The sequence below is a fragment of the Tachypleus tridentatus genome, chromosome 6, assembly GCF_004210375.1.
Source record: "Tachypleus tridentatus isolate NWPU-2018 chromosome 6, ASM421037v1, whole genome shotgun sequence".
NCBI classification, from domain to species: Eukaryota; Metazoa; Arthropoda; class Merostomata; order Xiphosura; family Limulidae; genus Tachypleus; species Tachypleus tridentatus.
In genome coordinates, this window is record NC_134830.1 from 73,917,819 (window position 1) to 73,935,530 (window position 17,712).

General features: G+C 31.9%; 1 protein-coding gene across 2 annotated transcripts in view; it reads left to right on the top strand.

The window, feature by feature from the left end:
• Nucleotides 1-17,712, top strand: part of LOC143252809 (uncharacterized) — a 60,199-nt gene that overhangs the window by 13,054 nt on the left and 29,433 nt on the right. For both annotated transcript variants that reach the window (XM_076505529.1, XM_076505530.1), the window contains exon 5: nt 15,528-15,667. In XM_076505529.1, the coding sequence (XP_076361644.1) occupies nt 15,528-15,667 (140 nt within the window). The remainder of the gene's footprint in view (nt 1-15,527; nt 15,668-17,712) is intronic.

Consider the following 17,712-nt stretch of genomic DNA (forward strand, 5'->3'; position numbering starts at 1 on the left):
TAAGTTAATCGTAATGTATTTTCTTCAAAACCTCATATATACATGTTAGTGTCAGTACTCTTTTTAATTTTACAATATAATGTGTATTTTATTTTATTTTTTTTATGTTCTTGTACTTCATATTGATCCTGAAACTGGGGTCTGCACAAAGTTTTTTTCAATATTGTATGTATGTATTATTATTGTCATTTGATTAGAAGTTTTACCTTAGAGTGATATACTTTGTCTTGCACAGTTTGATTAGGCTTTAGAAGTGTGTGTTATTTTTGGTTGATTTGTAGTTCATCTTACAGGTAAATTGATAATTAGGTTAAATATCTTGTTTTCTTCAGTACATAACATTTTATACATGTTTATTTCACTATATACTCAATTAAATTTACATTACATGAATAATTTCATATTTGTAATTCATTATAGTTTATACTTACATTTATTTAGTTTGTGAGGATCACTGTGGTTCAGGGTCCACTCTACCTTCTTATAGTGCTGTTTGCCTACCTCTAGCAACTGCCAAACCTGCTTAGGTGACCTATACTTTGTTAGTGTCCCTTCACCTATCATTGCCTTTTCTTCTCAGACCTCTATTGCAGAATCTGCTAAGCCTACTTCAGTCTTTTTAAAACAAGTTTTGCAATATAATATTTCATTTTCCCTAAAGACATTATATTTTATAAAGAGCATATTGGTCTCTCTTGAGAGAGGGCATTTGCATGCCTTTCCCTCCACATGCTTTGGTTCAATTTGCCATAGCTTATCATCATATAGATTTTCTCTTGATTTTAAGGATTTAGAATGTCTTTCATCTGTTTTGGGGCAGTCTCTGTTAATCCTATCTGTTTTATCCTCTACCTGGTTTTTACAGCTTTGTCTTAACTGACTCTCCTGCTGGAAATGTCTACCTTACAGTTCTTTTATTGGACATACCAAGGGATTTTTGTGGAATACCTTTTCCTTCTTTTTTCCTTGTTGGGGGGTTTGTTATCTTCAGTTATTTCTTTCCATGAGTATTGTTTTTTCTTTGAGAATGTTTTCTGGTAGGACACCATCTTGTACTGCTTATTTACCACCAACTTCTAATAGAGACTTATGGTTGGCTCTTCTTTTTACATTTTTTTTGGGGGGCTACTCCTGTATGTTTACCATCACATGGGGTATCTGTGATGCTAATTTCTATTTTTATAATTGATCTTTTGTTTCATTCTGAGTCATTGTAACATTTATTCACATTCCATGTCCAGCACCTACCCATTCTTTACCTGTCTTACATACATGTTTATCTATTCATTATATATGCTTGATGGTGATTTGAATTCTGGATAAATTGGTCCTGTCTCAATCACTTTGTGTTTTTTTTACCATTATAATATGTACTATGTGGTCACAGTTAGGTGGACAACTTTTGCAGGGTGTAGAATACCCACAGTACATGTTCTTATTTTTCATTTCTTGGGGTTCTATTATATGTTTCTTTCACCATGTCATTTGATATCAGTAGTGTGAATTGCTCTTCAGACTTGTTTTGTTTCTGTATATCTCTTGTCAGGTGGTCTGTATTTTACTCAGCTTCTGAATTCTAGGGGGACTTTTCAAACACCACCACTTGGATATCTGATTTTGATTGGCTACTTCCTAATCTGCTTCTCACACAATCAACTCAGGTGGCTGGATTTTCGAGTTGGATGAATTTTCCTGTTATTTACCTGCCAGTTTTGGTTATTTGGGAAATATCTTTTTTAAACACCAACCTCCATTGGGACTATTCATTCTCCCAGTTGAATGAATGTGATGTAACTTTCTGTTATCCACACTATTATCGTTCACTGTGTTACTGCTAACAAGGTTATTATGCATTGGAAGATGTGGCTTCTATGGAGGCACTTCTTTGATTGTGTTTGGCACATTTGCAATCTTTTCATGAGATGCTGCATGACCTGTTTCTTGTTAGGGTTCCTATAGATTCTTCCTTTAACTATCTTCCTTCCCTCTTTAACTGTATGTGTTGGTGATTGAACATATTCCTTGCATTGTTAGGTTTACCAGTTCCTTCTCATCATCGGTATTTGTTTCTTTTCTTTGATGCTCATCTCCGAAGTTTGGGTGTATTGGTTGATCGGCAGGAGACTTCAGGACAGTGGTCTTATCATTGTAACACCTCAGTGCTTCTGGCAGTCCACTGTGCTTTAGTTCACTTTCTTTCTTTGTCCTGATTTGACAAATCATGTTTCATTCTGATTGGTTGGTGGTGATTGCATATATCACACACCAAGAGGGCACTTGTTCCCTTTGTTGAAGAAAGTGGGCTTTCTTTTTTAAACATACATACTTGATATACATCTCCTGGTATATCATGTTCCAGGTGCTTGTGGAATATTCTTTTCATCATTTTCATTTCTTGCCATATTTTACCTTTATTCTTGGTTGGATATAGATGATATTCTCTGTTTCATACATACTGTGGGCGACTTCATTGCTTTAAAGGCTTCTTTCCATTTAGTACATTTTTCCACAGTTTTGTTCCCTTGCAACACTTCGCTGTCAGTAATATTTTTTTCTTCATTTATTTTTAGTCTCCATTTTTCCATAACCAATTCCTGGTGTCTTCACTCAGTTCAGACACCTTATCTTTTACATGCACCTCAGCCCCATCATCTGTTGAAGATACTTTGTCTGTTGAGAACTGGGATTACATTTCATATGTTCACCTCCCATGATATATCTGCTTTGAGTAGCTGTTTTTTTCTTGTTGCTATCCTTCACTTTTGTTGAGACAGCAACTTGGTAAATTTCTTTCTTTTGTTTTTATATATATGATTTTTCAAAGGCCTATAACATGTTTTGTCCAGGTTTCTGCTCTGTGATGATTGGCGCGCCTGTCCATGTTTACCTCATTCACTTATAATTGTGCTAAAACTTGCACTTTAAAGGCATGTTGACTTTCATAATTTCTGTGGCCTCAAAATACATACTGTTCATTACAATCCCATAAGTTAGAGATGAGGTGTTCTGCAAGATAATTTGTAGATTATTCCTTCCAATAACTTTGCAACATAAATATGCTTGTTTGGACTGTACTGCCCCATGGAGTTAATGGGTAAAGCAGAAGAAGATTGCTGCCCATCTCTGCTATTCCTTAAATTGAATAAATAAAGTTTGGTCTATTTTTCATTATGAGATTTTGCAGTTACCCATTACATTATCTTCTGTACAAACGTTCCACCACATTTTTCCAACTGTTTCTTCTTGTGCAGTAAAAGGATTCTTAACACCTTCCAGATCCATGGAAGTATCCTCCTGAAGATGTGTGATATAAACATTAAATACTTTATTCAGTTGAGAGTAGAGTGGTTGTGTTTTTCTGTTGAATATGATATGTCCTTTAGATGAATGCTTCATCTCTGCACAGGTTTATTGGAGGGGATGTTTTAGCTTTGGAGTGTACCATCATAATGATTGAGATCCCTCATTCTACAACCACATGGATGTTAGTTTCTGGTAGTTGACTTTTGAATTTAGAGCTGAACCAATACACATCATGTCCTCACACATGTAGTGTAATTGGGATCTCTTATCCTGTACCCAGATGTATGTTGGATCCCAGCAGTTGAGTTTTGGACTTAGAGCTAAATAAATTGCCATGTGTCATCACATATATTGTGTGATTGGAATCTCTTATCCTAACCCTGCATGGATGCTGGTTCCTGGCAAGTAAGTTTTGGATTTAAAGATGAAACAGTTAACATGATGTACTCACACGTGGTGTGCCAGCTTAAGTGCAGTATGTTTCTTTGATTTTTTCATTCATCCTACACCTACATGAATGTTGGTTTCTAGCAGTTGAATTTTAGATTTAGAGCTTAACAGATCAATATAAGTTCTCACATGTGTTCAGGGTGTTTCTGGTCCCTTTTGCACTAATCTGATGTCTCTCTGTTGAAGATGTTGCTGCCTTTGAGTTGGTTCTGGTCTGTTTGGGTGATATAAACACACACACACACACATGTATGTGTGTTATTTAACTCTGCTCACATGAGCCCTGTTCCTAGATTGATGAGGGGATTTCTCCCTCCAGTCAGTTGAACTTAGGTGAAGATGGTAGGATCCAGGATGGTCAGTTCCCAGTGGTTGATAGGTTGTAGCTGACTTACCCCTACGTAAATGTCATTCCAAGTGTACAAGTTTTGAACACGGTAATGTAAGTACAATGTAAGTTCCATTGTACCCTAGCCATTACATATTTAGAGCACATTACTTATTTTACTTACATTCTGTTCATCAGAGAGATTGAAATTATAATAAATTGTGATTAGGATCATTGTCCAACTGTTTCCTTTCCAATTAGGATGTGCTAATTATAGTTTTTCTCCCAAATCTTTCATACTTTTTGCACATCTGGACAAAGAGTATACTTGGTTTCAGAACTGGTGTGGACTTTAGCATATAATTTATCAGAAGGTGCACTTGTTAGGGTGTCCTTTGAATGCTTTTGAAGGATTTTTCAACTTTTTCTTTCCTTCATTCTGGTCATTTCCACCTATTCAGTACAGCTATAAAAGTGAGTGAATGGAAGTAAGATACTTTGTTGAATTTATAATTTTTGTACACTGAAAATGTATTTTAAACAGGTATTTACTTCCATTCACACTTCCATCTGGTACTTAAGTTTCTGCCTAAACTTGATGTGACAGTAAGAAAGAATAGCACAGAGGTGGTCATGTGGATATGTGGCACTACTATAGGTGGGAGTTGGTCATATGATAATTTGCATCTGAGAATTAGTTAAACCTTATGAATTGAGGGGTGTGTGGAAGTAAAAGGTTTGTGGCATGAAACAAAATTGCCAACATAAGGCAGCACTGAACAAGAATATATACTTGTTGGAAATACATTTTGAGTTTAAGAAATATGTAACTCTTATATTTTACACAGCACCTCTTATTGTCTTATTGCATAGTTTGTTTTATTATGCTTACCATACATTGTGTGCAATGGTTAAAGAAACAGAAATTCAAATCTGAGATACAGACAAGCTATGATATAAAATAAGAATCTTTCACATCTTTGATTTTCTGAGATGCCAACCTGTACACTGCTGTCCAAAACCTTAAGGCCAATGAGCATAAAGAAAAAATATTCATTTTGCATTGTTAGACTAAACAACTTATTTGAATAGAGCTTCAAAAGATGAAAATAAGAAAAGGGAAAATAAAAACTAAAAACTTTTTTATCATTTAATAGGGAAAATGTAAACAACATGAAATTAGACTAAATACTAGCTGGTCAAAAGTTTAAGACCATACTGAAATGAAGTGTTAATCGGTGAACACTTAATGAAATTTAGTCATTTATGTTCAAGCATTAGCATTGTCAGCGTCTTCCACTGACATCTCCTGTGTTACATTGGGTAAAAACATGGCAAAGGCTAAAAAGTTGACAGAGTTTGAACGTGGCAGAATTGTCAAGCTGCAAAAGCAAGGCTCTCTCAATGTGCCATCACTGGTGAGATTGGGTGTAATAAATCTGCTGTAGCAAATTTCTTAAAAGATCCTGAGGGATATGGAACAATAATTTCAAGTGGTTGGCTCAAGACAATTGTGCCTGTGTTGAGCAGGAGGATTCCACGGGTTGTCCTGCAAGATACCAGCCAATTTTTGAATCAGATTAAGGCCCCTATGGATGCAGAATGCAGCTCAAGAACAATAAGATGGCATCTACAAGAGAAAGACTTTAAAAACTGTAAACGTCTTCAAAGGCCATGCCTCCTTTCACACCACGAAACAGCTTGGTTAAACCTTGCTGAGAAGCACCAAACATGGGACGTAGAAAAGTGGAAGAAGGTTTTGTTCTCTGATGAAAAAAAATTAACCTGGATGGTCCATATGTTTTCCAACATTACTGGCACAATAAGGATATACCACCGGAGACATTTTCTACATGACACAGTGGAGGAGGTTCCATCATGATCTGGGGTGCTTTCTCCTTTCATGGAACAATGAAGCTTCAGGTTATGCAGGGGCATCAAACAGCAGCTGGCTACTTTGGCATGTTGAAGAGAGCATCCTTATTGACTGAAGGCCCTCACTTGTGTGGAAATGACTGGATCTCTCAGCAGGACAATTCTGTAATCCACAATGCCCACAGGACAAAGGACTTTTTCATGCAAATAACGTGATTCTTTTGGATCATCCAGCGTGTTCACCAGAACTGAATCACATTGAAATTGTTTGGGGGTGGATGGCAAGGGAAGTCTATAGACATAGACATCATTTCCAAATAGTGCATGATCTTTGTGAAGCCATCTTCACCACTTGGAATAACATTCCAGCCACCCTTCTGCAAATGCTTATATTGACCATGCCAAAGCGAACGTTTGCAGTTATTTGCAATGACGGCCATGCAACTCACTACTGAGACCTATTGTTGGACATTTCCAACCTGTTTAGGACTTTTTTGTGGAATGGTCTTAAACTTTTGACCAACTAATATTGAGGTTAGTGTCATAGTGTTCACATTTTCCCAATTAAATGCTAAAAAAGGTTTTTATTTTTATTTTCCCTTTTCTTATTTTCATCTTTTGAAGCTCTTCTCAAATAAGTGGTTGAGTCTAACAAAGCAAAATGCATATTTTTTCTTTATGTTCATTGGCCTTAAGATTTTGGCCAGCAGTGTATATAACCAAAGTGGCTCTTCATACTACTGTATTCTTTTGAAATTTCTTGTCTGATCCTACCTACTTCTTTTGACTAAGTGTTTAATATCTTTTTTATCCTTTACTTTGGTTAATAAATGAGGGTTATGACTAGGTTTTGCATGGTCGATGCACAAGCATAAAATCTCATAACACTAAATGCTTGAAATCTTTGTTTTTACAAAGTATTTTTTTATTTATTATTTTATGTTTTAGTAAAAATAACTAAAATTTAAGCATTTGTGAATAAATAGTATTTATTGGTTGATGAATAAATTTGCTGAAAAGGAAATAAGATTATATACCCATGTACGTTGAAAATATCTTTGACCAGTGATGAAATACTTGTGATACTTATTGGATCAGATCTGAACCATACAATAAACATTTTCACATATTCAGAGTGTGCAATCTTATTACTTTGAGGAATTCTTATTGTAAACATTGTAGGATTTGTAAGTTGATAAATTCCACATCATGTTCTTGGAGAGGGAGATAAGTTTGTTTTATTTCTTTTTGCATGCTTTGCTGTTCTTGGAGGTTATCGTATCATGGTATCATGTAAACAGTCTAATGAAACAAGCAGTGATTTGTTGCTGCTCTATTTTCAATGGATTTCTATTTTAAATCATTAACCACAAAATGAAAACAGAAAATAAATGTTGAGCAGTTAAAACTCTCAACAAAAGAATTTTGAAACTTCATAATCAAAACTTATGGGAAAAAAAGCATAGCTGCTTATTTTGTTTCTGATAGTATAGCTTTTATTATACTTAGATTACTTGTCTCCTGGCTTAAGAATCGAATATATTATTAGGGTAGAAGTAATAACAGATAAAATACATAGTTTTATTGAAAAGAAAGTTTTATATTAATTTAAGTGGTTTTAGAGGATACATAAATTAAAATTTGATATTTTTGAGGTATAAAGTATTTTTAATATCAAACTTTACCTTGCACTTGGGAGTACTAAAAGAATAAATATTTGATATATTCTTGGACAAATCGTTTGTAAAAAATACTTCATTAAAATACTTTTTTTTTCAATGCAAGCTACATGCAACATTTACTAAAAGTCTACCAAACTCTTTGAAGATACACATATTGTATTAAAGGCTGTAATATGCAAACTAACAAGCACAAAATGGTAATGAGGTCAATCCAAGTGGCAGAATTAAGAAAAATTTAATAATAGGAGTATTTCTTTTTTTTGTCTAGCAGTAATAAACATTAAATTTTTTGTGTTCAACACATTTGCCACTGCTTCATATTGACCCATGTGTTAAGCCACATTCATTATTGTTTAAGTTCTAAAACTTTAGCAAAAATTTGAAATGATCACATGGTATTACGGTATTTACAAATGGAAGTCATTAGCACTGGATCAGCCCATCAATAATCATTTATTAAGGATTTTTCATGATGGTCATAATGAAACAAATGCTAAGGAATTTTCTCATTTCATGTGCATCAGTTGCAGATCACTGGCATATTCTGCTTTTAGGCTTTAGGTTGTTCATTTCGAAGAACTGTTTGGCAAATCTGTTAATTTCAGTTCCTGTCATATATACAACATTCTCAAGAACACAATTTGAAAATGTCAACAGGAATGACCTCTGTTTGCAAATCTGCAGCCTTTTTATGCTCTGTAGTAAATGAAGTATTAATTAATGCTGGTATTTCAGTGTCACTTGCAGTGTCATCTATGAACAAGTCACCTTGAATGTTTACCTGGTCTCTGCAATCCACAAATCTTTCATCATCGCACTTAAAATCACTAAGCTTATAATTACAATCATTATCTACATTGTCCTCTTCAAATAACTTGGATCAAATTGTGGTAAAATACTTAGTTTCACTTAGGCTGATACATTTGCAAAACCTTAGCACTTGTAGCTATGATGGTAACCAAAACAAACTATTGCAGAAATCTTAAACCATCTAACTTGGAACATTAGGATTATTTTTGTCATTCACAAAATGGCAGGACACAGTCTTTTTACAGTGCTCAGGGATCATTTATTTGTTCATTCACATGCAGTTATAGACCTTCTGATAATTGATGTGTTAATGCATCAGTAGAAGGTGTCAATATGCCATTTTTGATAAATGTTTTAAGAAAAATAATTGTTGTGGTAATTTATATCACTAAATTATAAATGACAAATCTACACTTAACACTGTTATTGTGACTGGAAAGCAGCTTTTTGATATTTAGTACACACTTGAATATAAATTTCATTTATTCTTTTATGGTCATGTTGAAATTGTTGCTCTCCCATCTACATCTTGTTCAAGGTTATCGTATGAAACAATCCATGCTTAAAATTAGCAATAAATTCTTCTTATCTTACCTCTGGTTAGTCAAGATTTTATAATTAATACTTTGCACTCTCTGTAATTGAATTAACATGGGTGGTTAACACCTTTTCTCTGAAATACCTCAGATACAAGGTTATAGACATTTAAGAAATCCTGTAAAATGTGACAGAATTTTACACATGTATTTTTTACTTCAAAATTCTATACAATTTTTACCCATCTTGAGCAATCAGTCTAAGAGAATTTAAGTTTATCAGTTTGACAACTTTCTTTTGAAGAACAAGGACAAGCACTATGCACAGTCTTTTAAAGGATGAATTGGAAAATTTTTGTTATATGCTTTTTGTAATTTTGGACAAAAGGAACATCATTATGAGCATCAAGCACATCTAACTGTAATCTGTGAGTAAACTAATGAACTGATAGATACAAGTTTTGGTGTGTATTTTTGAATCATGACCACAGAATCAGCATTATTGCCTCATATATTTCTAGTCCCACTACCTACTCAAGTTTTAAAGTCAAATTTTCAATTTGTCCAGGGTTGTTGTGATAGTTTCAACATAACCATCAGCTATTTCACTGGACAGTGGTTTTAAGTGAAGATAGGATTCTTTTACCTCATGATGTTTATGTAGCAGATATATAAATTATTGTGCATGACTTATTTGAAATATTCATGGATCCATCTAGTCAAATGCTAATGCAAGGTTAGTTGCATATGTCTTTAAATTTTTTTAAAGTTTTATCTCAGATATGTGTAATAAAGCATGTGTGTGCTGTTTGGTTTTTAAATTCATCAAAGATTAATTCCCATTTTATATAACAGTGCTTAATGATTTAGAATGGTAGGCAGTGAAATGGGTGGCATTGAAAAGGTTTCATATTCTGCATTAATTCACTGGACATAGTGATTACACATTGAGCAACTACAGTAAAGGTTGGATTATCTTGTATTCCTAGTGTTTTTGCACAGAGGCCATGAAATTTACTTTTTTGTGATATTTAGTATTTTCCACTTTAAATGGTTGTAACCAGTTACCGATTTAGATGGCTGATCTTGAACAGGAGGGCTTTATTGACAAAGATAACATGACAATGTACTTTTTTTCTTTGTCTACTTTTAGCCATGAAATTTGTTTGAATCCTGAGGTAGTCTTGGTTGATGGGTCACATTCATTTTCAAGGAGTTTGGCTGCATGTTTCTTCAATTTGTTAATCTTTATTATAGTTTTTGTCTAATATATCTGGTCATTCTTTAAGGAATGTCAGATTTTAGGTTTAGAAAAAGAGGAAGGATTTCAAATGCTTTTAATGCTATTTAATCAATAATGTATGTTACATTATTATTAATTACTTCTTGCCAATGATTCACAAGCTTCTGAATGCCACTTCTATAAAATTCTCGGGGTTTCGAGGAAAAGAATGTAGAGGGTAGTTTTGATATCTTCATGTGTTCCAAGTTCTTTTCCATCAATATAGTTCTGCAAACATTGGAATATATGATAATCAGATTGGGCTAGGTCTGGAGAATAAGGAGGATTGGAAGTTTTTCCCAGTCTAGCTTTTCAGTCTTTGCAGATGTGATCCTTGCTGTATATGGCTGTGCACATATTCCTGGTGTAACACAACAACACCTCTTAGATTGATCAAAGCAGGCCTCTTTTTTTCAGTGCAGCATTCAAGTGCTCTATCGGTTGCAATAGAAGTCTGATGTAATCGTTGCATTGAGTGGCAGCAACTCAAAATGGACCACACCAACAATATCCCACCAAATGCTAAACAAGACTTTCCTAGGGAGGAGGTCCATTTTTGGCTGTGCTTTAGCCAGTTTATTTGCACTGATCCATTGTCTGCAGCACTTAACATTTTTCATCTCCATTCACTAACCTGTCCAAAAAAGATGAGTTACGTTCATGAGAGTGCAGAGAAGAGCAAATGTCCACTCTTGTGCTAAGGTTGACTTCTGTCAAATCATGGAGGGACCCATTTTTCAAGTTTTGACACCTTTCCAAGCTGTTGCAGATGATGGTGAACTGTTTAATGGGTTGCATTAAGCTTCTGTGCTAGTTTTTCAACTGTTACAGCACAATTTTCATCAAGTGCAGCCTGCAGCAAATCATCATTAAACTCAACAAGACAACCTAAATGTGGCACATCACTTAAGCTGTAGTCACCTAATCTGAACTTCTGAACCACCATCAGTGTTTTCTTTCATTGAGAGACTCTGCACCATAAACACCTTGAATGTTTTGTGTAGTTTCTGCTGCACTATTGGCTTTTTTAAACTGATAAAAACTCCACTCATAAAACCATTATATGCTTAATGTGCTCCTCAGACACATCCATCTTCATGAGGGTTTATCTGAATAATGGTTTGAAAAAGTGGGGTTGGGTAATTTTTTTGTGTTTGTCTGAACATTTTCATACACAGCCTACTTTTTATTTTAGTCATTAAAGCCTTCTGCAATGATAGAAATGATGATGCACCTTCCATATTAAATTTTCAGGTTATGAGATGACTTAATAATATTAAACAAATTTCACTAGTGACAGGTAGCTTTGATTTAAACATGAGGTTTTGCTAATGAATAATTTTGTTTTAATGTGAACAAAGCAGCTATCACTGTTGATACAAATGGCTTTATACTTTTGAAGTTCTCTCTTATTACAGACTTGGTTTACTTCTTATATAATATTTTTTGTAGCATCTTCTAAAAACAACCATGTTACAAACACATAAAAGAACTTTTACATAGTTAACTAATTAACACCTTTTTCTAATGGCTATTTACATAAAACATAAATATAAATTCAAATTAAATTAGATTCACAGTATTGAAGAATAAAGATTAAATATAAAAACAACTAATATAATTTTTATGTTTTTAATAATAACGTTCTAAATACAAATAATAATATTTACATTTTCACAACAGCATTTATCAAAAAGCAAAAACATAATTGGCTGCCTTGCCATTTTGACTTGCATGTATTATACTAACACCTAATTATGCAAGAAAGCACCATGTTTCAAGTGTTATATTTATTCTGTAACATGCATATTGAATAGATTTTATTTTGAAGATGGCTACTTTAAGTAATTATTGTATGTTGGGGTGATAGATAGAATATGTCATAAAATTTACTTACTTTGGTCAAATTATTATTTGCTCATGGTAGCAGATATTTACAGGGCTGAATTAAATTTGTGTGGGGTCAGTCAAAATAATCAACTTTGCAACCACTGTGTAATGAAGAGATAACCATAAAAGTATAAATATTATAATGTTTAATGTAGTAAGTATATTTTCATGAAATTGGCAAGCTATCAGAACACTTTCAAGTATTTTATAGACTGAAAATAAGTTATTGTAATTTTCTTTGTTCTAACATCAGAGAGTCAACCAGTTTGACTGACCTCACAATATACCACACACACAAGAAACTGAAATTACTTTTTTATTGTTCTAGTTATGCTCCACTTTATAACAGAAAATTATGCACTATTTAATTTTTCAGCCTAAGCTAATAGATTTTCATTTATTTTTTTGTTGTTTTCTTTACAGTTGAGCTTGTACCATGTCAAACTGGCTGTAGATATTAATATTATGCTGGACAGCTTTGTGTGAATAATAAATCCATTTTTCAGTGTTCTTGTATCAGATACACAGCTGCTTTCTTGCTTGATGTGTGCTATCATTGAAAATGACTATTTTATGTGTTCATTTAAACTTAATTAAGTTTTAGTTTTTAAAATTAATTATATAACAACAAATAAAATATATACACAAAAAATTAGATATTTGGTACTCATACAATTCTAATCAAAGTTAACAAAACTTAGTCCTAATTCAAAGTAACAATAATATAGTATCAGAAACTAATTTTTCAAAATTAAGACATCAAATTTGGTACACAAAATATTTACATACATACATGATATATTCTTAAAACTATTACCTTACCTGGTTTCTAACTAAGATAGAAATGGCTTAAAATAATTCCCATACTTGGTCAAATACAGCTTGAACATTATCAAACAAAGAAAATGATGCAAAAGTATTCAACTCTGCTAATTCCAAGACTCTAATTGTCAGTTAAGTAAAATCTTCACTTTATAATATTTAGAAACAATACAATAGCCAATTTCAGAATTTATGGTGTTTTTTGCAAGCAGGATGCTCTGTGAGGGGCATGACATGTGGTCCCTTAACCTTTATTGTTTATATCTTCCCAAAGCAAAAAGCCTCTCTGTTTCATCTTGGCAGCTTATATCATGGATATAAAAGTAAAAGGTAGAGAGAGAAAAAATTATTTAAATATTTCCTTTTAAAATGAAAAAATTAGAACTTGTATTAAAATTGAAACTCTATATTTTTGATGCCAAGGTTATTGATATACATTGGTAATGAAGTGTATTTTATTAAATTTTGAATATAATACTGTAAAGTGGTTGTGACGTGCATTTTGACCCACCTTTGCTGAGTGGGTTAATGGTCATCTGAACTATTGGTATATGAAGGTGGATGTTTATCTCTATGAAACACACAATTGTCTTATCATATAGTGAAAATAAAATACTGCACCTGATATTTAAAACTGCAGAAGTATTTTTTACAGATTATGTAGCTTTAAAATTTCAAACATATTTAATTGCCATATGTTTCATACAAAACAGAAATGCTTACCTTTGTTATACATTTTAATTACTGATATGTGTGTCTTTGTAAATTCTCTTAAAATTTTCGTATAAAGTTTTTATTATGTAAAACTGTAAATTTTATGTTTTGGTTTTTAAAAAAAGTTTCATTGTATTCACAGTTACTGATCTACATGAAAAATATCTCTTTTTAAACTGTGCTAAAATTCTATGAAAGCCAACTTTTTAATGTTGATATTTTAAAAGTTTCATTTTATTATCTATAGTTATAAGTTGATTTGATATTCATTTGTGTTTAATTTTACACTTATCTTTCTTATTTTCTTTGCATATTCAAGAAGTTAGATAGGCCAATAAGGTTTAGTATTGCGACCAAGTGAATTAACCCTTTCGGCGCTGAATAACAACTTTTAATGTTTGGCATGTTGTTGAATATATATTTGATACCTTAACTAATTATGGTATCAGTACTAAAAGCATGATATCTCGGCAATAACTCAACAAAAGTCCCTGAAATATTCAGTGATTATACCCAATACTATATATGTTAAATTCAATACATAAGAATAACAGGAATGAAGGAGGGTCACCTGCCGAGCTGAGCCTTCAAGTTGACTGTGGTTGCCAACTGGGCCGAAAGGGTTAAATTAAAATTTAAAGGTCAGGTACAAAATGTTTCAACTAATTTTTTCATCTTGCTCTATAAAAACATTTCATACCATACATCGCCAACATTATAATTCATATGAAGTATGAGATGATAAAGCATGCTTTTTAATGGAAATTATTCAAAAGTGTCTTTTCATAAAAACAAATGCAAGCAATTTTCCTTATTAAAATAACACATGAAAGGACAAAGGATGGTTGTAAACAATTCACCAGACAATCATACTGCATATATACTATTATATAAAGGATTGTGATGACTGCATGTTTTATATTTATCAATCATTTTATCTTTTCAGGAAAATTACCATTCAATTGTTTCAATGGACATTTTCTAGTGTTTGAGTAATTTGAGATTGTTCAAATAGTATTGCATCCTTGTAAATTATCAACTTGAACTTAGTTTCTGATATTAATACTTTTGGTTATTTTAACTATCGATTTATCATGTGAGAATAATTACTTGGCTGAATATAACACGATGTAATAAATTTTGTTCCTGGATAGTATGTTCTATGGAAAGTTCTAGAAATTTCTTGTAAGTTCTACAACATTCTAGAAAGTTTTTGAAAATTCTTTTAAGTTTGAGAAAATTCTCTATCAGCTACTCAGCACTGAATCTACCTTGAATGTTCTGAAAAATGGATATATTTGTAATTTAAATAACCCAGGTCACATGAGCAAAGTTTGAAGAGAAAAGTAGGTCTTTTTCATTTATTTTAGGCATAAGCAATTGGGAAATAACATTCTCTGTCCAGGAACAAGAAAAGTAAAAATTTTGTTACATTGTATAATCAGTTAATGAGCCAGATGATTAACTATTTATCATGAGCTCAATGATTAATTGATTATCAAATTAAACTAACTGAGGTTATAGCTCGTGTTATGAAGGTGTAATTTTAATTGTCTTTATATTGATTCAAATTGAAAATCTTTTATTCAGTTTATGTTTGAATTTTCAATAAAGTGCAGAACAAGAGATTAAACTTTTATTAATGCAGTTTTTAAATTTAATTATAATCAAAATAGTCAAATGTATGCTTTTATAGCATTTTTTTGTTATTAAAGTTTATACGATACTTTGTTGGAAGAAAAATAATGTACAGTTATTTTTAAAGTAAATTGTTCTGGTAATGTACATATTCTCTTGTTAAAACTTATTACAAAATTGTGTATTTTTACTTTTAGGAATAGAATACGTGATAGAACTGTGGCAGAGTAGATGGGAAAAATTCCAACATTTTGAATGTATACTTTGTAACAAAATCTTATTCCGAAAAAATCTCGTTGAACATCTTATTAGTCCAATCCATAGGACTTTGTACTTGGTAAGTATAAGTGGGATCTAAATTTAATCATTGTCTCTGTGATTTATTGCTTGTTTCACAAAATTTATTTCTTAAAGAAAGCTGTTTATTCATACAAAACATTAAAAATATGCTTAAATATAAAAAATCATGGATTATATGTAAATTAAATAGTTCTATGCATGTATGACTTGTGCATTTCAGTTCCTTAGTGATTTTTAACTTTTTAAACATTATTCTCAAGACTTGGCAAAATGCAAAATGTTTTCAGGATAAGTTTTTGCAATTAATTAAGTCCTTAACTTGGTGTTTTAGTTCACTAGTTTGTTGAAGTTATGATTCTAAGTATTATTTTTATTTGTTAGCGTAATATATTAAAATCAATTTAAAACACACCTTAGAGGATTTTATTATAAGGTTAATTTTGAAAACTTAGTAACATTATTCAGTAGCTACTGTTGTTTCTTGCCACAAGGTTAATAAACTGAATTATAAGAATTTTATATTAAAGTGTACCTTGTGGAATTTAATCAGAAGGTACCTGTAAAACAAGTAGTCTCATTACAGCTTATAATTAACTGTGTGACAGGGGTTGTTGACCATGAACCGTCTTAGAATGTCTACTTGTATGATATGATTGAAGGGTTACATTTATCTGCTAAAATCTCCTAAAGTTTGTTCACAGAAACCTATTTAGAATGTTTTTTAACAATATCACCAAAATTAATATTTTATAAATATCAACATAAGTGAAATATATTTAAGATCATAACACTATTGTATTAGCTTACTTGAGCTTTGATTTCTTTTTTTTGATGATAGATACTAAAATTTATAATTTTGTTTATTAACATTTTATGTAGTTTTTTTTACTGCAGTTCTAAACAGGATTATGCATGACTTCTGATCTTAAAAATGTAGTCAAGTTTCGATATTTGTGTCATATTGAGTAATTCAATATCTTCCCAGAATTTAAGAAAATTATAATTAATTAATGGTCCAGCATAGCCATGTTGGTAGGGAGTTCATCTCATAATCTGATAGTCATGAGGTTGAAACCCCATCATGCCAAACCATGCTTGCCCTTTCAGTTATGGGGATGTCATAATATGACAGTCAATTCATTGGTAAAGGAGTATCCCATGAGTTGGTAGTAGGTGGTGATGACTAGCTGCCTTCCCTCTAGTCTTACACTCCTAAATTAGGGAAGGTTAGTGCAGATAACTCTCATGTAACTTTGAGCAAAGTTTCAAAACAAATAAACTAACCAATAAATATTCTTTATTTTTTATGTATGTTTATCACATTCTAATTCCATTAAACTGTGAAAAAACATTTTCTATTTCTACACTGACTGTCTATACCAAAAGCTTTTTCAAGGTTTTCCTACTTTTAGGATCATAATTTCAGGTCTCCTTATTTTTCTGACCCTCAACTCTCATTAAAATAGTATTCTGAATGGTTTTGATAATTCTTTAAAGTAGTATATTAAAATACTAGATTCATTTGATGTTTTCTAATGTGATTGCTTTAAAAAATATTTATATGAAATGACAAACAAATTATCTGTGTTAAATGAAAGGTATATATGCTATCAGAAACTAATTTCATTTCAGTTATATTCAGTTAAAGAAACATGTCCCACCTCTTATTAATATTGCTTTTATTTTTCACTCAGTATGAGGTAGATGCAAAAATAGGCGATACTAGCAATTTAAAATATGAATTATATTTACAATAACGGTTGAATTCAACAGAGAGAAACTTTATATTTTGTGTGAAGTTATTTGAGAATGTGCATAATAAAAGATTATTTAAATATTTTCATTTTTGTATTCTTTATTTAAGGTGAAAAGGTTTGGAATGTTAATTATATCAATGATAGAGTGTAATAAAAACATTTTAAATAAATGCAAGTGTAACCCATCTATACAAGCACAAGGCATCTTTAATGTCAGCAGTTAAATGCATTTAAAACTTTGAGAAATTAAATTTGTAGTGATTAGCTATTCAGTCTGTACTGTATATGGAGGTGTCAAACTATTTTGCAGTAGATAAGAGTTTTG